Source organism: Pelodiscus sinensis, chromosome 5 (genome assembly GCF_049634645.1).
Source record: "Pelodiscus sinensis isolate JC-2024 chromosome 5, ASM4963464v1, whole genome shotgun sequence".
Classification (NCBI taxonomy): domain Eukaryota; kingdom Metazoa; phylum Chordata; order Testudines; family Trionychidae; genus Pelodiscus; species Pelodiscus sinensis.
This window is the reverse complement of record NC_134715.1, coordinates 14,824,867-14,848,318: the sequence shown is the minus strand read 5'-3', so window position 1 is coordinate 14,848,318 and position 23,452 is coordinate 14,824,867. Positions and strand designations below refer to the sequence as shown.

At 44.4% G+C, this 23,452-nt stretch overlaps 1 protein-coding gene across 1 annotated transcript in view; it reads right to left on the bottom strand.

Moving 5' to 3' along the window:
- Positions 1–23,452, bottom strand: part of PKD2 (polycystin 2, transient receptor potential cation channel) — a 50,691-nt gene that overhangs the window by 6,430 nt on the left and 20,809 nt on the right. The window contains exons 7-13 of the mRNA XM_075929562.1: positions 23,006–23,176; positions 12,228–12,409; positions 11,392–11,512; positions 6,365–6,463; positions 4,219–4,340; positions 2,805–2,922; positions 2,407–2,570 (exon numbers count right to left, since the gene is read on the bottom strand). Of these exons, the coding sequence (XP_075785677.1) occupies positions 2,407–2,570; positions 2,805–2,922; positions 4,219–4,340; positions 6,365–6,463; positions 11,392–11,512; positions 12,228–12,409; positions 23,006–23,176 (977 nt within the window). The remainder of the gene's footprint in view (positions 1–2,406; positions 2,571–2,804; positions 2,923–4,218; positions 4,341–6,364; positions 6,464–11,391; positions 11,513–12,227; positions 12,410–23,005; positions 23,177–23,452) is intronic.

The window sequence follows — 23,452 nt, the reverse complement described above, 5'->3', positions numbered from 1 at the left end:
GCAGCCCAAATATATAAACACATATTAAAAAAAGAATGAAAAATGAATACATTTTCCAGTGTTTCACCCGGCTGCATCCTCCGCCCAGCCTGGGCCAGGGCTTGGGGGACCTGGCGCCGCATGGGCACTCCAGGAGGTGGGAGCAGGAGCAGATTGGGGGTAGAGTATCTGGCTAGGAGGGAGGGTGCAAGGAAGGGTAGGGTTGCCAGGTGTCCGGTTTTGTACCGACAGTCCAGTATTTGAGGGTTTAGTCCAGGAAAAATTGAGACGTTACCAGACATATACACTGTCTGGTATTTTCTAATGAGGTAAGTTTCATTATAATTAGGTGTATCAGTCCTTAGCTGCAAACTGCCTGGCTGGTAGATGTGCTCAGGCTGCCTGAGTGTGTCTACCAGCCAGACAGTTCGCAACTACTCGAGGGAGGGTATGTGGGAGGGGAGGAGGGAGGGAAAATGGAATCCCCGGTCAGACTCACTCATCTGCCAGGGTCTGTAGGGTCCACATGTGCCCGGGTCAGTCCCGCTCCCTCCCCCTTCTCCTCCCGATCTCCCCAGTCCAGCCCTGTTGCCCCCGTCCAGCCCTGCTTCTGGTGGCCGGTTCCCCACCACCACCACCAATCTCCTCCGGTCAGCCACACTCCCACAATGACCCCCCCAACCAGCACCGCTGCCCCCGTCTAACCCTGCTTCCGGCAGCTGGTTCTCCCATCCTCCTCCTCCTGATCTTCCCCGTCCAGCCCTGGTTCCGCCGCCTGCCCTCCCCAATCTCCACAGGATAACCCCGCTGCTTCCAACCCTGCTTCTGCTGCCCGCCCGCCCGGATCTCCACGGGACAGCCCTGCTACCCCTAACCCTGCTTTTGCTGCTCGTCCGCCCACCTGCCTGGATCTCCGCGGGACAACCCTTCTGCCTCCAACCCTGCTTCTGCCGCCCGCCCGGATTGCTGCTGGACAGCCCCACTACCTCTAACCCTGCTTCCGCCAGCCCGCCTGCCTGGATCTCCGCGGGACAACCCTTCTGCCTCCAACCCTGCTTCTGCCGCCCGCCCGGATTGCTGCTGGACAGCCCCACTACCCCTAACCCTGCTTCCGCCAGCCGGCCGCCCGCCTGCCCTGATCTCTGCGGGACAACCGCCCCCAACCCTGCTTCCCAGCAGCCAGTTCCCCTCCCCCCCCACCTCCTCCCAGCCTACTCCGCTCTTCTCCCCTCCCAGAAATCACCAGCCACGCTGATGCCTGGTATTTTTTCCCACAGCCCGGTACCAGGCCTTGGCCCATAGTTTGGGAAATGCTGCTACATGGGAATAAGGAAAATATATCCATTGCACAGATATCTGATTATAATACAGTTTGGGATCATTACACACAATCAGTACTGAACAAGGAAGATGATCAATCAGGTCCCAGCTACTCTAAATCATAACCACTCCATTCATGCTTGCTGTGACTGGGGCCTTCAGAAAGAGACCACTTCAGCTAAATGCATAGCTATATTACTTATGTAATACCAATTCCTGACAATCCTTTAGTTCAGTGAGTAGCTGCTCCTCAAATGAGGAAATCTAATGTAAATGTACTGTGCAAGCGCGTAGTTCAGAGAGGGCTCAAGAGCTACTCTTAGAACCCCTGAGATCTACCGGTAGATAGCGATCTACTGGTTGGTGACCACGGCTCTATATATAGGGTATGTCTAGACTACATTTTTTCGAAAAAACTGCCCTTTTTTCGAAAAAAACTTCACTTGCGTCCACACTATTATCATGTTCTTTCAAAATTAAATCAAAAGAACGCGGGGGAGGGGGTTTCGACATTGGTAAACCTCAAATTACGAGGAAGAACGCCTTCTTTGAAAGAGCTCTTTTGAAAAAAAAAAAAAAAAGACACGTATGGATGTAGAACAGGGACATTTTTTGAAATAAGAGGCAATCAAAAAATCACAGGTGCCCTGAAAGCCATTCTGTGAATAGCAATCAGGGCTTTATTTCGAGAGAGCATCCATGCCGTCCAGACACTCTCTTTTGAAAAAGCAGATCGCTTTTTCAATCCAGTGTTGAGCTGTGGATGCTTTTTTTCGAAAGAAGCTTGCAATCTAGACATACCCATAGTGAGTCTCTAAAGTGCCAAAGGACTTCTTGTTATTTTTAAAGTCACAGACTAACATAGCTACCTCTCAGACACTTTTTAAGTTGGTTAATTTAATCTGGGTGCTGATATTTCTTTTGTTTCCACTTTCATCCAAGATCTTTTAACAGCTTGAACGCAAGAACAGATTTCAAATGATAATAGCTATTTACAAAGTTAGCTTTGTAATACATTTCTTAGCTTTCATTTGGTTAATACCAAAAATTATATTGGAGAACAATATATATATTTTAAAAGAACACAGCGCCAGTGTTTACACTTACACTTGGAATTCTTCATATGAAACTCCACTAGAACTGCTGCCTCTTCTTCTGGAGCTGTGTCCACTGTCCTCATCATCATCTTCTTCAGAGTCATCCAGACTGCGAGGGAAGCTTCGACCACTCATTGGACGTGGTAGAACACTCCTGTCCAGATCTAGATCTTCCTTCATGAAAAACAAACAAGTCATCCTTAGATTCTCACCTGTGTGCTGAAGATCAAAGGCGCATGACTTCATTGATAGAACTACTTCTCACCGTTTTATAACTTTGCTGGGAGTGAATATTAGACAACATAATAGATTAGTAAGAGAAAATCTAATGCAAATGAGAATTGATGCTTAGAAACTTCAAGGACCCAACTGTTTAAGGTCTTGCAATTACCCTAAAGCATGACTTACCCTCTCTTTCTCTAGATCATCTCTCATTTGCTGATGTTCATGTTCTGTCAATTCCTGATCCCCATCCTGGTCATATTTAGTAAATATTGCTTCAATCTCTGCATCAGTGTGACCCTTCCTGAAAAGAAGGTAAAATAGATCCCCCTTTTTGATTGGCAAAAAATATAGAATGTGAAGGTGCAGGGGAAGACAACAAAAAGTTTTAACTATAGCAAAGATTCTAAAAGACAAAATACTTGCTTAATTCAGTGCTGCCTACAAATTTCTCCATCACAAATCAAAACCCACTAACTATGCTGGCAAAGCTTGGGTACATGTAACTAACAGTCCTGGCCCCAGACCATTATTTTAGAAGTTCCTCCACCCCCCTCCTCCCCAACAACACTACTCCCTCTTCTCTAGACTGCATTCAGGACAGTTTACTGTTACCCACATTCTTAATTATGTGAGGGAAAAAAGAGAATACAGTAATGCCATCTGACCAGCAGGAGCCCTAGTCTTAACTATCCTCTCCATGCAGGTGACTCTTCATGAAACATTTTGATTTGTACTTCTGCTTAACTGGCCAGGCAACTAAATGAAATTTTATGGGACCCCATTTATAACAGCATTTGTGGGAGGAAATATTCTTCATTTGTCTCTGGGTTACAGTGGATGTGTTCCTGTCTTGTTGATACCCCATCCATCCTCATGAAATCCTGAAGACAAGTCAACTCAAAGGCTATTGAGAGACTGGAAAGAAAAAAATACCAGAAAAATTGTTCTCTATGGATTGCAATACCACCTCAAATCTAAAACCCTTCTCAGGACCGAGAACAAAATATGAATAAAAAATGTGAATAAAAAATGCAACTAAGTTGTTCAAATGCCAACTTCTAACCTTCCAAAAAAAACAGGAGGCTAGAAAGAGGGCAACTGTTGGTAAGCCTTTAGAGCAGGGTCCTACTTAAATGTAACTACCACCCTTCTCTCAATGAGTTAACAATCCTCTTCAATAATGGTGCCAAAACGCCTCATGGAACATGGAAGGGTCCAGCTTATAACTAGTATGATGCAGCAAGCAAAGAAAATCAAATTACCTCACTCAAGCTCACACCATTAGACATTATTTCTCTCTTCCCTCACCTCCATTTTTGTTAGGGGTTTTATTTCTGCAATGCCCTTGGAATATCTTAACAGACTGTAGATTTTCCAGCACCCTATTTATTTACATAAGAACACTTCCATTAGATACAAAAGAAAGTGTAAGCTTTATTAGCAACCCACCAGATACAGAAGTATTCTCACATATTGTTTTTTATTTGCTTTAATGTACCTTAATAAGGACTTCCCTCCCCCTCACATCCTACAGGCCTTGAGGAAATCTGAAGGATCCTTTGCATATGTTTAAGATAGAAAATACTAGTTTCTTTACCCCTTGAGATCTTGTCGTAGTTCATCAAAGTTTAACTTGCCCCCACCTTGTCGTAAGTTCTCTGAAATGTCATCAACAGTAGCTTTTTTCAGTTTAAGTTTGATCATGGCTTTACTGTATCCCTAACAGAAAATAAAGTAAGAGAGAAAATAAAACTTTACTTCTACTAATATAGTTAATTTTGTTTTGCTTGTTTCACGTAAAGAAGATTGCCTGCATTTGAATAAAACCAAACCACATTTAATATTTTCTGACAAGCACTGGAAGAATCATAGGCCTGTAAGATTGGAAGGGGCCTTGAGAGATTATTAGTTCAGTCTCCAGGGCTGTGTCTAGACTGGCAAGTTTTTCCGTAAAAGCAGCTGCTTTTGCAAAAAAACTTGCCAGCTGTCTACACTGGCCGCTTGAATTTCCGCAAGAACACTGACGATCTCATGTTCTCTCATATGCTGCTCCCGTTCGGGCAAAAGTCCTTTTGCGCAAAAGCTTTTGCACAAAAGGGCCAGTGTAGACAGCTCAGATTTGTTTTGCGTAAAAAAGCCCCGATCGCGAAAATGGCGACTGGCACGGATGCTTTTCCGTAAAAGCACTTTTTGTGGAAAAGGGCCCGTGCCAATCTAGACGCTATTTTCCGCAAATGCGTTTAACGGAAAACTTTTCTGTTAAAAGCATTTGCGGAAAATCATGCCAGTCTAGACGTAGCCCAGGAGTTTGTCCAACTTGATCTTTAAAACCTTCTGTGACTGGAGGTTCCACAACCCCCTAAGGAACTTATTCCAATGCTTAACTATCCTGACAGGTAGGAAGTTTTCCCCTAATGCCCTTGCTGTGAAAAAACAAATAACTACTCTGGGAACGATTTCCCAATTAGTTATGCACCCACCTTATAGTGCCCATGTAGTTTATTTATGAGACAATCATACAAAATAGTATCTTATTAAAGTTAAGATACATCAACATCTACTACTTCCTCCCAGTCCACAAACTTTGTTACTCTAAAAGCTATTAAGTTGCTTTGACAAAATGTGTTCTTCACAAATCCATGCTTGCAGTTACATATCACCTTATTTTACAAATTGATTGCTTAATTATTTGCTCTATTATCTTTTCTGTACTGAAGTTAAGCTGATTGCTTTGTAATTCCCCACGTTATCCTTATTTCCTTGTTTATAGATGGAGGGTGAAAGACTACATTTACTCTTTTCTAATCTTCTGAAATCTCTCCAGTCTTTCATTACTTTTTAAAGATAATCACTAATGGCTCAGATATCCCCTCAGTCATCTCCTTGACTATTCTGGGACATTAGGCACTGATTGGACAAGATAATTCAGTAAGTCTTACCCATCTCTCATTTCCATGTTTCTATGAATTACACTATCTGCAACTAGAGGTTAGGATACCAAAGGAGCATAAAAAATTCAGATACCCAACTCAAACTGAATGTCAATGCTATTTGGGTATTTAATTCTATAGCTATGGGTAGAAAACAAACTATGTTATTTATTCATTTTGTAAAACATCACATTTTGAAATATATTCTGATAATACAATTTTGCACCAATTCACTGCAAAAATATAACACTTTTAGTTTTCTCCACCATTTTAACAGCCATATTCAAAACTTTAGAGGATGCTGGCTATAAATTTAAGCCACTTTCTAGAAGACAAATTTATATCTAGGCCAAGATATTACACACCCAGCCACCCCTTATTTTATTAGCCAAAATAGTGGCTGCAATCAACAGCTCCACATACACATATGGATGTGCACATATGGTTGTGGAGCAGAAATACTGCAAGTCAGAATTCAAAATAAAGTAAGCAAACGAAATCCTAGGGTTAGTCTAATCCAATTCCAGATCTATAGTTCTTTATCAATGCAGATTCCGCTATTCCATTTTATCATATTCAAGAAGATTGGATCCAATGTTCCAAGTGTCAGGTTACTAATTCATTTTAATTTGTACTTAATTCGGACTGACTTGTCTTTACTGCCCGCTGGTTTTTTTTTTTCTTTATTCACCACTAAATTGTACTCAGCGTTGCCCTTACAGTAGTTTAGTATTTTATACGGTAAACCAGGCAGCAGTGATTCTGGAATCTGGCCAAAACAAATGTTGAAATTTGTAACAAATTTTTTTATACCTTTTTGATAAGATCAGACAGTTCCATTTCCGCCTTCTGCTGGGCCATATCTGATTTGACCTCTGAATAAGTATCATTGATAATTGCCAAAAACATGTTCTGTTTAAAAAAATAAATTTAAAAAAATCATCTTAAAAATACAACTCTAGAGTTTATCAGCATGCCTGACTATTACTACTGCTATAGCAATCTTACAAACACCCTAGAAAATCCATACTATGGATACAATTTTTTTTAAAGGCAGGAGTGATCTTAGTTAGAAAGTAATATTGAACAGTCAAGATACTGAAATTTAAGGTTCTGTAACTACAACATTTAACTGAGAATGTAACCAGTAAACTGCACAGTTAATTGATTATTACAGGTGGTACCTTCCTGGTCCAGCACCCGTGAGACCATGGTGTTTGCCAGACTAGGGGCAGTCAAGGCTCCTCTACCAGCTGTCGGCTCTGCCCCCAGGCTTGCTGCCTCCTGCATTCACTTCCACCAGCCCCACTGCCTCCAGCACTGCCGGGACTGCACCCCCACCCAGGTCACAGCTGCACTCTCCACTGTGCTGGTTTAACCTGTACTAATTATTATTCCAATAAATGTGGCCATTATTAATGTTCTGCCTTTCCAGCAGTTTTTCTAGGCAGTTAAAAGTTTTCCTGTTATAGTTTGGAACACTTTCATTGTACTATTGATAGGACCACAAATCCTGCCCTTGTCACTTATTTGATTATTCTCTGTGGCAAGACATCTCAGAAGGTAATATCCCACAAGATGTTAGTTCTCTTTTGCACACATGACCTCCTGTCCAACTGTCCCCTGCTTAGATGGTTTCAAATAGCTGCCCAGATTTTCCCAGAAGGCGGTTATACATGATTTAGACTGCATGACATAGCTTCACTACTAACATAGATGGATGACATAAAAGCTTGTGTGTGGACACAACTATATTAATCAGCTCAGATGACAGTGTAATTAACTGATTACAAATGCAGTTACATTTTTAGTATACAGCAGGTCTAAAACACAATCAGCTACTGGGCACATATATGTTTCCTGAATATGAAGTCTGATAAGAATTTAATTGCTATAACGATATCAGTGAGTAAGTCAACCATTTCAAATTACTACGTGTCAAATATTTAATGTACCAGACATACACTAACTACTTGAAAAAGTAAATATATGTATCAATATACCAATCAGGCTCATATATGCCCCACAAGTGTTTTTTTAAATTAAATTAATGGAGATTGCCCATCTCCTAGAACTGGAAGAGACCTTGAAAGGTCATCGAGTCCAGTCCCCTGCCTTCCCAGCAGGACCAAGTACCATCCCTGATGAATTTTTGCCCCAAATGGCCTCAGCAAGGATTGAACTCACAACCCTGGGTTTAGCAGGCCAATGCTCAAACCACTGTCTTTGAGCAAATGACAGGCATTAGTTGGACTGCTCTAAAATTTCTCAGTATTTTTTTCTCTAAAAGTTGTTTTTAAAATGTATCACTATGTCAGTGTGCAATACACCAAAGGCCAGGACAATTAAAATGTCTGGCTTGAGTCTCACCCTTGACTTATGCTCATTTTATTATCTTCAATTTACAACAAAATTTAAGAATGCTGCTTTGTATCACATTAGTGACTGCTCTACAGGAGCTTTCAATACAATTCCATTAAGCCCTAATAACAATACCTGAAAATGGTGTAGACCTGCAAATTCCGACAGGCCATAACATTATAAAAAGAAAACAGCCACAGTGTATGAGGTTTACTCTGCTATGTAACAATACCAATGAAGTAGATGCAACTTCTTGTGGGACCACGCCCATCAGTGATGCTGTCACAATCTAATTAAAAGGGCTTTTTCCTCCTGTAAAATACCAACCTCCTTTTGTTTTAACTTTGAGATGTTTCACAATGGATTTCAAACCTGCTTAACATCCCTTGTAAGTTCAAGTGTCCCATATGCTGTTTCTAGCTCACTCTTCCTCAGGCCAGCTACATTTTTCACAAACTTCTTAATCTCATAATAATTATAGTACTATAGAGGAGCTCAACACCTGTCACATGCAAAAAAACATAACACCCCCAAAATATATTAAACTCCCATTAGATAAGAGACATCATGAAATAATGTAGAAGGCTGTTTCACACAATAGTACTGAATTAACCACAGAATCAATATAAAAAAAAATCTTGTCCCACATAATAGGTTATCAGTAGCATAACAAATCATCATGTGGAAGCCCAAGATTTGAGATTAACTTTTATAGCATCTAATTAATTGGAAAAGTATACATATATTGTGAGTGGCTTTGAAATTGCTTTTACCACCAAATGTAATCAATCTGTGGATGAAGCATTCCAAGAGAATACTAATACTCTTTTAATTAAAGGATTTTTTTTTTTTTAAATCTGGAATAGAATTCTCAAAAGTGAAGTCCCTAAAACATTTAAGTCCCATTTTCAAAAGTGATGTTGGCCTATAACAGTTTCAGTGAAAGAAAAAAAATATAACTAGCTTCTAAGGCTCTTTGTAGATTTTTTCATCTCTGTTCTTTCTCCATAATAGCATCAAAACCTTGTAGATTTTCCTTCTAGGGCCTAGGCTGTTAAAAAGAGTTCTAAAATCATAACACCCTGAGGGTATGTCTACACTACAACGTTAATTCGAACTAACTTAGTTCGAATTAATTAATTCGAACTAAGCTAATTCGAACTAACGGATCCAGACTAAAAAACTAGTTCGAATTAGCGTTTTGCTAATTCGAACTAGCATGTCCACATTAAGTGGACCCTGAACCGGGCTTAAGGATGGCCGGAAGCAGTGCCGGCAGGGCATCAGAGAAGGACATAGAGCGTGGAGATGCTGTCTCAGTCTAGCCGAGGGCTGTGCTTAAAGGGTCCCGACCCCCACCCTGGACAGAGTTCTCAGGGGTGCCCCGCTTGCAAAGCAGTCCTGGCTCGGAGTGTCCGGACTACCCACACTGGGCACATCACAGCACTCGGCCATCAGCCCGGCTGCACTTGCCGCAGGCTGCCATCTGGGGAGAGGGGGCAATTGGGGGGCTGCAGGAGAGCTTCCACCCCCAGAAGCCCACAGAGCCAGCCCAGTGCTCCCCATCGGGGGCTCGTGCCCCATTCCTCCCTCACTTCCTTCCGCTTACCCTTTCCTAGCCCCTCTTCTTGATGTACAAAATAAAGATAACGTGTCTTCCAAAATGGAATCTGTCTTTATTGAACAAAACTGGGGGAGACTGGGAAAAGGAGGTGGGAGAGGGGAAGAGAGAGGCTGGGAGAGGGGAGGGCAACTAAAATGATCAGGGGTTGGGAACAGGTCCCATATGAAGAGAGGCTAAAGAGACTGGGACTTTTCAGCTTAGAAAAAAGAGGAGACGGAGGGGGGGACAGAATAGAGGTCTCTAAAAGCAGGAGTGCGGTGGAGAGGGTGCATACAGAAAAGTTCTTCATTAGTTCCCATAATAGAAGGACTAGAGGACACCAAAGGAAAGGAATGGGTAGCAGGCTTCAAACCAGTAACAGAAAGTTGTTCTTCACAAAGCAGAGAGTCAACCTGTGGAACTCCTTCCTGCAGGAGGCTGTGAAGGCTAGAACTAGAACAGAGTTTAAAGGGAAGTGAGATTAAGTCATGGAGGTTGGGTCCATGGAGTGGTATTAGCCATGGGGTAGGAGTGGTGTCCCTGCCCAAAGTTTGTGGAAGGCTGGAAAGGGATGGCACGAGACAAATGGCTTGGTCACTGTCTTCGGTCCATCCCCTCCAGAGTCCCTAGGGTTGGCCACTGTCGGCAGACAGGCTACTGGGCTAGATGGACCTTTGGTCTGACCCAGGACGGCCATTGTAAGCTCAGGGTCGGGGGTCTCACTGGACCCCCTTGATTCTCTTGCACACCTGCTCCTGGGTCGCCAGGCTGGCAGCTCTCCTGCCCTAGACGGCCACTTTCCTGTGCCTAGTGCGGAGATCGTGGACGAGGTTCACGATGTCTGCACTAGCCCAGGCGGGTGCCCGCCTCTTGCGGTCCCGGGCAAGCTCCCGGGAGCTGCCAGCCTGGTCCCGGGAAGAGGGGGAGGGCTGGGGGGCATCGGGTGGGTGGCTCGATCCGTGCCAGGTGCAGGGTCTGCTGGCTGGGTGCTGGCAGGCTTGCACCTGGCACGGGCACTGTAGCCAGCCCGTGCCCCTTTAAGGAGTCCGGGGCCGGGAGGGGGGCAGAAGAGTTTCCCTGGTGTTGGCCAGAGTGGCCACCAGGGAAACCTGGGGAGGGCTAGCCTCCCACTAGTTCGAATTAAGGGGCTACACACCCCTTAATTCGAACTAGCTAGTTCGAACTAGTCTTAATCCTCGTAAAATGAGGTTTTCCTAGTTCGAACTAAGCGCTCCGTTAGTTTGAATTAAATTCGAACTAACGGAGCACTAGTGTAGTGCCTATGAAAGTTAGTTCGAACTAACTTTGTAGTGTAGACATACCCTGACTTTGATCAAAACAAGCTAGATCCCATCTTTCTCTGCATCTTATTGAAGAAAGGGTACCACTGCTCCATAAATATTTTAAAACAGGGCCGTGAGCAATGGAGAGCTGGGAGCCACAGGGAACTCATCACTGGGATCAGGAGCCCTGGTGTGCTCCCTGTGGCTCCCGGACTCTGCAGTGATTGCAGGAGGGGGACCCTGACTGCTGCTCCCTGAGGTCACGTTCTTCTCCTCCTCCCAGGCTAAGGGATGGGATGCAAAGGGGAGGGCAGGAGAGACCTGCAAATATGCAAAAACATGAATAGTGATTCCGCGAATTGTAAGGGTATCCTGTATTCTTGAACCAGGAAAACACTTGAAGAACTGTGGCAATGCAATGCAACTCTATTTTGAAAGACAAATAGAGTGTGGAGATGGGCATCTGTTAAAGGTTATGTTTCCACTTGCATTGTAAGCTTGCTGTCACCCAAAGACTGAGAGATGTAAAAAGGAAAGTAACTTAAAACTCAAGTGTGACACCTGCCCTCCTTCATAAACAAAAGCTTACATACCAAAAGGATGAAGAACATAAAGAACACAAATGTAGTAAAATAAATTGGTCCAAAAACTCTGTTAGCTTCTTCAACCTCTGTAAAGTTAAAGTCTCCCAAAATGATGCGGAACTGAGTAAAGCTTTAAAAACAAAACAAAAACACAGCTATCTGTTAAACCATTTTTGAATTCTGGCAGCAATTTGTGACATTTCACTCTATTTTGAGCTAAGTTTTTTCACCACAGTCACAGAGGAATAGAACCTAATTAAACTAAATCCAACCTTTTTACAAATTAGACATTTTTAAATAATTATCCTGTAATCTTGGAATAATTGCTAATTACTAATAATTTCTAATAATGTCTAATAAGCAGTATTCAATTCTTAGTCACAGGTAGTTATAAAGATGTACTGCAGTTTTTAGGCTACTGTGTAATCACTACATGCATTCACTACTACAATGTAAAGTAATGTAATAGTCAATGATACATTCTTAAAAGCCTATCACTTCTACCTATTTGGAAGAATTGCTCATCTCTTCAGATGTTAAGGGGAAAAGTATAAGTCTATGTTTAATATAGTTTTTGTCATGAAATACTTGCAATTCTCAGGAAAATAATTTTGTTATAAGCAATTGTCTTATTTGTGATTGTAGAGTGAAGGGTTTTTTTTTCCAAAAAATATAAATATAAATATATAACCGAAACAATTTCTAAAAAGTTTAATTCAGTTTTTAGAAATCCCATACATCTACATCAGCTGTCTAGAACTTTCATTATTTATCTGGAGCTATTATAAAATCTTCTGTCTTTGATGAGGTAGCGGAGGTCATTTGCTGTTTATTATTATACTTACACACAGTCCTGGAAAGTGCTGAAGTTATCAATTTGAGTTCCAAACACAAGGTAAGCCAGCTGAGCATATGCTAAGAAAATAATGAAAAACATAATAGCAAAGCCAATGACATCTTTGGCACAGCGAGACATAGTGGTAGATAACTGGCTCATTGTTCTGTTGAAGCTGACAAATTTGAAGAGCTGTTAAAAGATGTAAAAACAAGAGACAACTACTTATAAATGAGCAGCTTTTTTAACCTCTCACACTCACAGTGTATTCTAATCCAAGAGAACTTAATAATGAAGATACAGAAAATGAATATACTTTTATTTTTAGAAATATCCTTTCTAACACTCATACTAGAAATGGGAAGAAAAGTCACTGAGGGAGAACCAAATTTCCAATTCTGCTCCACTATATGTGTCCATTGGTTTTAATGCAAAGTTGTGCTGATGTTGGACTGCCAACATTAGAACTAGTATGATGGAGGGAAAAATACTGAAGCATACATTTTTATCTAACCTAACAGACATACTGAGATTGTTTTTTATTTAATATTAATCACCTCTTTGGTGTAAAAAATGTACATAATTGTGTTTTGTTTTATATCATAGAGGTAGAATACACAAGTTACTTGGTAAATTAATAATAAATCTGTGTTACTTCCTAAAGCATGCAGCAGGAATTCTTTCCCTCCAATCTAATGCTCAGGTGCCCATCCATTAGACAGCTTCCGCAGTTCGAGGGGGCAGAAAGCAAAGATGGACATGGACAGAAAAAAAACCTATCACGGGGGATTTGGATTTACCAGAGTACTTTAAGTAGTGCCATGTAGTATACACTCATATTTCAAGGTTCCCTCTCTCCACATCACGATACAATGAGTTACTATCATTGAGTTATTATCACCTTCATATCCAGAAATTAATAGATTACTAAAAAATTTTGGAAGCATAAAATGAGATCACAGAAGAGCCAGAGGGAATTTTATATATTTTATAAACTACTTCTTGCAAGATGGAAAAGCTGTAATAGAAGTGTCCTACAGCTACGGGCAATGTAGGTTCTGTCAAAATAATGTCTTCACACTTGATAAGTCTTCCAAAAACATGAATCTCAACTCTCTCATTTTGTTAGACAGAATTTCTAAATGGGATTGTTATCTGAGGTACAGTAAGCAAGGTTGCAACAGCAGCACTATACAATACCGCTTTTGAGACAGGCAAGTTAGGAAAATAGAGTGGCAGACTCTTCAGAAATCCCTCTGCCCTCCAATTTGGAAATTGCTACTCTAAAACCTAATTTTCCTATGGGCAATTCTATTCAGAAAAGTGACTACAAACGTGTCAACTTCTACCTCAGAAAATCAGCTCCCTGAGTGCTATATTAATTTTAAGTAAGAGAAGTTAATTGTTATTTGTTTTTACTCCCATCAACCCTGCTAATCCTACACAGCTCTGGTGGCCTCAGCTGGATTCTATTCTTCAATTCATAAGCAGAATGGAATGAGCTTAAATTCTGGTGAATTATACACAAACAAGCCCACTAAGGGCTGACTGTGACACCTGTGCAACCTAAGAGCCTGATTTGGTCCAAAGAAGTTTTATTATTAGCAATTACGTGTGGAGGGAATAACCCAGCATGACTCGCAGACTCCAAGATAATCTGTCAGGGTTGGGAATTAGGAAAAGACATTTTTATTGTAAACTAAGGTCATATCTATGCTGTGAGATAAGATTACATTTATTAAGGCTGATTTCTTACTACCTGATTATGTAAAGTCGAAGGTTCGAAGCAGTGCATCCCCAGTAGAGAAACTGCCATGGAGCTATCCCACAGTGCCTGTGCTGCTTCGCGTTCTGGTTTATGCTCCCAGGCACATAGGGACTAAAACTGTGCAATGGGCAGTTCTGGATTCATGTTGTCAGCGTCCCATAATGCGCTTGTGTATTCCCGACCCCCTTGCTTGAGATCAATAGGAAACAAGACTTTTCGCGTCTTTTTTTGGCCCTGGTTACCCACGCAGATGCCATTGCAGTACGAGCACGGACCCCCTCATGGGTCCCATTGTGCATCAAAGCATTGTGATAATGATGTTTACATTAGTGCACCTAATGGTGAAGTACGAATGGCACTCCAGGAAGAAGTAGAGGATGAATCTTGGGATCCTATAAACACACTGTTCAGGCAAGCACTTGACTTGAGCAAATTGGAAATATCGCAGATATTTAACCCTTTGGACCCAGTGAAACACCAGTACTGTTGCCATCAGACAAGCTGTAGCCAGTTCAGCTTCCCGGAGGGGTTCCTCCTCCTCCAGGTCAGTGGACTGCCACTCCGCCCCCACTGCACTGGCCCCTTTAGGCAAGTCCCTAAGTCACTAGTCCATGCCTGGCATTCCTTCAGGCGGGTGGCACATAAAGACCCTCTCTATCTAGCCCCGGCCCTGGTGCAGGGTGGGCGGTAAGTTAACAGAGCCTGTTTGGGGATGGGCCAAGCCCCGGTTCAGGGCATGGCAACAGACAACCCCAGAGTCAGTTAAGTATCGGCCAGGCCCCGGTTCAGAACATGGCAACACCCCAGCAAAGTCAGTTTATGGGTGGGCCAGGCCCTAGTTCAGGGTGGGGCAACACACACACACGCGCGCGCGCGTGCAGAGTCAGTTTTGGGGCTGGCCAAGCCCTGGCTTAGGGTGTGGCAGCAACAAACCCCAGTCAGTTAGGCCAGGCCCTTGGTTCAGGGCAGGGCAACAAACAAACAGTACAGTCAGTTTAGCAAGCACAGCCAGACCCTGGTTCAGGGTGTTGCAGCGGACAAATAAGGCCGTGGCGAGGGGGGAGACTGCCACCCAGTAGATGGGTGGCAGGGGGGGCACAGGCCTACCCACTCCACTGCATCCCGGCCCAGGGCCCTAGGACAGCAATACAGACTGCTATGGGCTCAGCGTACGCGCCAGCCCAAAACATACTGGCCTTGGGACCTTTAGCAGCCCTCACTAACCCTTGGGCGACTTCTGTTCTCCCTCTCAGCCAGTACCTGGGTTGCTAGTGGCATCAGCAGAGTCCAGGTGGTCTCATCCCACCGGGGTCCCGGCAGCCCACTCCAGTCCTCTGCGGCTTTCAGGTCTGCAGGACTCAGCCAGTCTCCTGGTGCAGGTGGGGTCAGGCATCCGGGCCAGTCTGCAGGGTCAGGTGCTGCCAGGAGCTTGGGCCAAGCCTCTGGCTTTGGCAGCGGCAGCAGCTTCCTGGGCAGGGGCTTGGGCACGGAACCCAGATGGCCCTCTGGGTCCTCCGCAGGCCTGCTAAGGAATGCAGGCCGGGCCGAGTCTTGGCCTCCCAGGCAGGTAGCCAGTAGTCAGCCTCTGGCTCCTGGAAAGTTGGAGGCCCAGGCCAGGCTTCAGTCACAGCCGCCCAGGCCGGGAGCAGGTAGTCGGCCTCAGGCGGGTTGTAGGCCCAGACCAGGCCCCAGTCTCAGCCTCCCAGACTGAGAGCCTTGAGCAAACGTCACGACCCTCTGCAGGCTCAGCCCTGACTGAGGCTGCTAGCTGGGCTTTTATAGCTCTGGCCTTCCCCCTGGCTTCCGGTCAGGATCAGCCTCAGCTCAACTGGTAGGCAGAGGGGATCTTCCTCCTCAGGGTCAGTGGGCGGCCACTCCACCCCAGTACAGAAGCACACACTGGTGGGACCTCATAGTGCTGCAGGTATGGGACAATCAGCAGTGCATGTATAACTTCTGAATGTGCAAGACCACTTTCACTGAACTTTGCAAATGGCTTTCCCCTGACTTGAAGCTCAAGAGCACTTGAATGAGACCTGCTCTGACAGTGGAGAAGTACATGCAGTGGGGTGATAGATGGAGCATAAACCACAAGGGATACTTCTCAATGGTGCTGCAGGCACTTGTGAATCACAAGGGCCATTTCACTGACATCGGAGTGGGATGGTCGGGAAAGATGCATGATGTAGAGGTGGAAATGCCAATAGTGATTGTTGGCAACCCAGTCTACTTCTTCCTCCCATGATTCAAGAAGCTGTAAATGGGCAGCCTGGACTGCAGCAAGGAGCAGTTCAACTACAGGCTTAGCAAGTGCACAGTGGTGGTGGAATGTGCTTTCGGACATTTAAAGGGAAGGTTTAGGAGTCTACCTACTAGGTTAGACCTCAGTGAATGCAACAGTCCCTTTCCGGTGGCAGCTGCTGTGTGCTCCATAATATTTGTGAGAGCAAGGGGGAAGTTATCCGGCAGGGCGGGGAACTGAGGAACAGTGCCTATCCAGAGATTTTGACTAGCCAGACACCAGGGCAATAAGGAGGACACAGCACAAAGCAAACCACACAGGCTTGGAAATTAAGTTTTATGCATGGCCAGTTTTAAAGCCAACTGTGCTTTAAACTGGCCACTGTACAGTAGGTACACAACAGAGTTCTCAAGGGAGCATCTGGACTCATGCAGTTTAGAGGCAGGCATGGTAAGGGGTCTGCCAGGGCACAATCCTGTGGGCAGGAGGAGAAACGGGGTCTGGTCATGCTGGCAGGGCAAGGTGGTGGCTCATGTGGCACCCCTTTGTGACTGGCACACCTTTTTTGCTAGGAGACTGCTACTTTCACATCCCACAGGAGATTGAGAGGGGGAGGGGAAATTAGATCTGGTCATGCCAGTGGGGCAAAGGGGTAGCTCGTGTGGCTTTCCTCATCTGTGTTTGACACACCCTGCTTCCTGGGAGAATGCCGTGGGCAGGAGGACAGTAGGAATGTTAAATTTAGTTTAATCAACTAATCGACTAGTAGATGGAATTTCCATTCACTAGTTGATAAGCAGGAGCCACAGCAGGATTAGCTCCCAGCCCTGGGAACTAACCCCCACTGCGGCTCTGCCTTTTAAGAGCTGGCTGGCTCTTAATACATTTCAAAAGCAGAGGCGCAGTGTCCTGGTGCTGGGTGTGAGCCTGGAATCAGCTGATTCCTGGTTTGCGCCCGGTCCCTACTATCCCCTGCCTCTCCTAGAGATGGTGCTGGGGGAAACCAGCTTTTAAGTCAGCTCCCCCCAGCACCAGCTCCTGCTCCCCCCGCTTTGCTGCCTCTAATAGAGGCATCGGGTGGAGGGGAAGAAACTAGTTGATTAGTCACTTACATCCCTAGAGGACAGTAGAAAGAGAGGGGGAGGTATCAGCAGCTGAAGCCACACTAGCAAAAGAGGCAGCAGCTAATAGCTTTCCCTCCTTCATCTAGGTTGCCATGTGAGATATCGGTTTTCTCCAAATCATCCAGTAACAGGGAGCTGATGCTAACTGAATGTGGCTAGAAATCTGGGCCTTATGCTGCAATGCTTTGTGCAGCAATGATACCAGACCAATTACTCCTGGCTTAGCATGGAATGGTGTCTTACCATGAATATGGACTAAGGTAGGCCTCCCCAGAAACCTTGTGAGAAGGAAAGAGTTCATCTGAGAGCTTTATGGAGATGTGCAAGGATTATTTTCACTCCATCTCCAAACATCTTAACAAGCTGTTCTGGGCTCCCTATGCTGCGTGCACACAACCACACATCACACCCAATTGCCTTAATCCACTTGTAGCACAAAAAAACACAAGTCAAATCACCAGAAGTGCCCTCCCTGGGATCAGTGCCCAACTGTGCGACATCCTAGGAAGGTTATAAAAAGATCTTGGTTCTCGTTGCTCATCAGCTAGCCACTCTCCTTGTTCTCCTCCATCTCCTCCTCCTCCACACTGCTGCCCTGAATGTCTTGATAGTCCCATAGTCTGTCTTGGGAAGTTCATCAGGTACCCCCTTAAGATCATATGCAGCTGGTCGTAGAAGCAGCATGTTTGCAGTGATGCACCAGACTGTCTGTTTGCCTCCTTTGTCTTGTGGTAGGACTGCCTCAGCTCTTATTTCAATATGGCACTGCTGGGAATCCCTCATGGATACTTTTTTCACCATGGGCTTTGCAATCTTCACATAGATATCAGCATTTCAGTTGCTGGTTTGTAGCTCCACAAGAATGGATTCTTCTCCTCATGCCTCAATGAGGTCCAAGGTCTCCTTTGCACTCCATGCTGGTGCTTTTCTGCACCGTTGGGAACTGGAGCTCAGGGAATTCATGGCCACATGTGCTGCCTGCTCACAACACTGGCCACACAAGAAATGAAATTCAAACTGTCTGGGGGCTTTATTGTTCACTTGGAGAGCAGTAGAGTTGCAAGTTCTGGCCAGAGTTCAGGGCACCATGGTATGCCTCCCAGAGGCCAAGAACGTTGACTTTTGCAACACTGGGTCTACACTACCGTAAATTAAACCATGCAAAGTCAAACTTTGTATTACTCCTTGTGAAAAGCTGCAGTCCTGAAATGGACTTCAGTCGCCTTTCAAGTCAATGGAACAGGCTTAGAAGAGTAGACTCATTGTTTATAAAAATCAACCTTATGTGGCTAAATTTGTCCTACACTCTTAGTGTAGACAAAGCCTAAGCAAACATGATGTGGAAATCACTGAGCCACACTGAACATGGAACCCCAAAGAGGCTATTCCCATTTTAAAAAGTGTCTAGACCTTTCAGTTGTGAAAAAACTGCCAATATTATCAAGCCTTCATGTTCTGTAATTAGAACAGCACAGATTTGAAGTTGCTCCATTTTGAAGTTTAGTTATTAAATGGCTAAATCTTTAATTACATCCCATAATAACTACCAGTCGATGAAGCTAGTCATCTTATCCTAACATTCCATTAATCAGAACAGGCTTTCCATAGACATGGTTGGACAGAAAACACAATTTAAAACCAGCTGCCCCAGTGTAAGGCTTTGGTATTGGTATAATTTCCAATTTGACTAAATCAGAAAGTCACAAAAAGGGAATCAAACAAAAAAAGTGAGCGGCAACAAGACAGACTCAATTAAAGCAAAAATATTATCATATTAAACACTAATGAGTATGTAGTCTCAACACAGAAATCATGGAAAATATGGAACCCACACATTTTAAAAACTATTCATGTCTTAACACCAGGACTTTTGTATATAGGTTGATGGATGGATAAAGTGGCTACAGTTGAACCAACTAGGGCTAGTAGTTTTGTAATTCCTTGACCCACTTACAAACTAGACTGATTTTTTCATATACGGTAAACTTCTGATAATCTGGCACCTTTAGGACCCAGGGGGTGCTGGATTCTCAGATATGCCAGACTATCAGAAGGGGGAGCTATGAGGGGTCTGGAGTGGGGTTGGAGGGGATGCCACCCCGGACCCCTCATAGCCCCCCCTTACGATAGTCCGGCTCTGCCCCAGGCGTCCCTGATTCAGCCGCTGCTGGTCAGTTTCAGCAGCAGCTGAATCGGGGATGCCTGCAATAGAGCAGCTGGGGTGCTGCCGGGTTGGTCCGGCAGCGCCGAGGGGCGGCGTTACGGCACCAACCCAGCAGCACTCAAGCTGCTCTTGGGGACGCCTGGGACAGAGCAGCTGGGGTACTGCCCGCTTGGTCCCGTAGTACTGCCCCTCGGGGCTGCGGGACCAACCCGGCAGCACCCCAGCTGCTCTTGGGGACGCCTGGGGCAGAGCAGCTGGAGTGCTGCCGGGTTGGTCCCGCAGCGCCAAAGGACGGCGCCGCAGGACCAACTTGGCAGGACCCCAGCTGCTCTGCCCCAGGGGTCCCCGATTCAGCCGCTGCTGAAACAGATCAGCGGCTGATTCCAGGAAGCCCGGGGCAGAGCAGCTGGGGTCCTGCCAGGTTGGTCCCGCAGCCCCGAGGGGCAGCGCTACGAGACCAACCTGGCAGCACCCCAGCTGCTCTGCTCCCGGCTTCCTTGATTCAGCTGCTGGTCAGTTTCAGCAGCAGCTGAATGGGGGAAGCCTGTCCGGCTGCCCCAGCACTTCCGGGTTCCTGATGGTGCCAGACCATCAGGAGTCCCAGAGCATTGGATGCCGGATTAATGGAGTTTTACTGTAATTGATGGTGAATTGTGACAGACTCAGGGTAGCTGGCTACAGTCTGGTGGAGGGCAGATATATCAAGAGTAGAGTTGCCAGGTGTCTGGTTTTCGCTCGGACTGTCCGTTATTTGGGTCCCCTGTCCAGTAGAAAAACCAGAAAATACTGGATATGTGAAATGTCCAGTATTTCCTGTTTCCCTTGGATGGAAGCCCGGTAGAGACAATTTTCCCCTGCCATATCTGGCAGGGGCGGGGGAGTAAGGAGCGCAGCGCCATTTAAAGGTACAGCTTTTTTTTTTTTTTTCTCAACAACTTTGGTCTCCCCTCACTGTGTGGAAGTGTGTTGCTACAGAGCTAGGGACTGCAAAAAGGAAAGAGTATTTGGTCTGAAGCAGGAAAGATTTGCTCAGATACCAGAGAGAAGGTACTAGGGGAGCATTTGGGGAAGTGGCCCTGGGAAAAGGTTGTTGTATCGGTGCTAAGGAGAAAACCCTGACAGTTGCCGCTGCATAATGTCCCTGGACTGGAATCCAGGCTACCTTCAACCCTCCTCACGCCATTAAAATCTGCTCCTGGAAAGGGAGGCCAGAATTACAGAGGAGTTTCACTCTAGTCCTTTGACATTGCCAGTGATGAGGATGGCTCAGTAAGCTGTGACCCTAGCCTCTAGAAAAGGTAAGAGTCTCAGACTCAGATTTTAAGGTCAGAAGGGACCATTATGATCATCTAGTTTGACCCCTGCTCAGTGCAGGTCACAGAATCTCACCCACCCCTCCTAGAATAATCCTCTCACCTATATCTCAGATACTGAAGCCTTCAAATACTTCGAAGACCCCAAGATGCACAGAATCCTCCAGCTGTGATCTGTACCCCATGCTACAGAAGAAGGCGAAAAACCTCCAGGGCCTCTGCCAATCTACCCTGGAGGAAAATTCCTTCCCGACCCCAAATATGGCAATCAGCTAAACCCTGAGCATGTGGGCAAGACTCACCAGCCAGGCACCCAGAAAGTTCCCTATAGTAACTCCTATCATCCCTCCATTGACCTATTTACCACTGATAACGAATGGTTAATTAATTACCAAGATCATGTTATCTCATCAAACCATCCCCTTCATAAACCCATCTAGTTTAATCTTGAAACCAGATAGATCTTTTGCCCCCACTACTTCCCTTGGAAGGCCGTTCCAGAACCTCACTCCTCTAATGGTTAGAAACTTTCGTCTAATCTCAAGTCTAAACTTCCTACTAGCCAGCTTATATCCATTTGTTCTTGTGTCCACATTGGTATTAAGCTTAAATAATTCCTCTCCCTCCCTGGTATTTATCCCTCTAATATATTTAAAAAGTGCAATCATGTCCCCCCTCAGCCTTCTTTTGGTTAAGGTAAACAAGCCAAGCTCCTTGAGTCTCCTTTCATAAGACAGGTTTTCCATTCCTCGGATCATCCTAGTGGCCCTTCTTTGTACCTGTTCCAGTTTGAATTCATCCTTCTTAAACGTGGGAGAGACCAGAACTGCACACAGTATTCAACTGGGGTCTCACCAATGCCTTGTATAATGGCACTAACACCTCCTTATCCCTACTGGAAATACCTCGCCTAATACATCCCAAGATCGTATTAGCCTTTTTCACGGCCATGTCACAATGGCGGCTCATAGTCATCCTATAATCAACCAGGACTCCAAGGTCCTTCTCCTCCTCCGTTACTTCCAACTGATGTGTCCCCAGCTTATAACTAAAATGCTTGTTATTAATCCCTAAATGCATAACCTTACACTTCTCACTATTAAATTTCATCCTATTGCTATCACTCCAATTTACAAGGTCATCCAGATCTTCCTGTATGATATCCCGATCCTTTTCTGAATTGGCAATACCTCCCAATTTTGTGTCATCCGCAAATTTTATCAGGACACTTCCACTTTTGGTACCAAGGTCAGCGATAAAAAGATTAAATAAAATTGGCCCCAAAACTGATCCCTGAGGAACTCCACTAGCAACCTTCCTCCAACCTGACAGTTCACCTTTCAATATGACCCGCTGTAGTCTCACCTTTAACCAGTTGCTTATCCACCTCTCAACTTTCATATTAATCCCTATCTTTTCCAATTTAACCAATAATTCTCCACGTGGTACTGTATCAAATGCCTTACTAAAGTCGAGGTAGATCAGATCCACTGCATTTCCTTTATCTAAAAAAACTGTTACTTTCTCAAAAAAGGAGATCAGGTTGGTTTGGCATGAGGCAGCGTGGAGGGTCACAGCGAGCCTCTGAGGTGTACAATAACCCCCTGAAGTGCTGGACTGGACCCATGGGACACAGCTGGAGCTTTCACCGATTTTTTTTTTTAAATCTAAAATTAGGTTTCAAAATAATAACCCTGCTTTCATTTGCACATAGTTATGCTTTTGGTCTGAAATGTTCTATGACTGGCCTCAGCAGAAATGTGAGCAAACCTGGAAGACAGTCTGTTGTTTCCAGGGTACATTAACAGATCAAATATATCTCTTTCAGTTACATTAGCACAGTGTTTCTCAACCAGTGGTACGAGTACCCTCAGGGGTTCTCAAGAGAAGTCTGGGAAGTACGTCAATTTGGAGAAAACTGAAATTTTTTTTTACAATGCTTTATTATTTTTGTACTTTTTACACCCCAAAATTTCATCGTCCGCCCGGCTATGATTAAGTAGTTTAAATAAATGTGTTGCAATGGTAGAAAAAAAATGTGCATGTCTGAAAACTGTAGTTACTGGGAGCACTTTATAATTTTTTTTTTAAATGGAGTACTTTTAAAAAAAAGTTTGAGAAACACTGCATTAGCATATGTGCTAAAAAGCTTCATTCCAAACAGACATATTATTTACCTTAATCCAGACAAAAAACACAGTGACAGCAGAAATGTTGTTGAATTGTATTTGCCAATATGCCAAAGGTTCAAAATTGGGGAAAGTATTTTGATCTTCCAGTTGTTTCTTCAGTAACCTGTCCACTGTTGACCTTCTATATATATTAATTCCTATAGCTGCTACTGATAACTAGGTAGAAAAATATATAAACAAGAAAACACTTGAATCAATAGGTTTTAAATGCCACTACATAAATAGATTGCCATACCAATCTTTAAGAAAAATCCCACAATCGGGATTTACTGGAGCCTGCATAACATCCAGAATCAAAGCTTTCATTTAAAATAAAACAGGTCTAGCTCTCATGTGCCTAACACCTTCTAAACACGAGCATAGTTTAAATCGATGAACTCATGTCTGTCTGTCAGGCTACAGATGGCCTGAAACAATGACTCCCATCTTGAT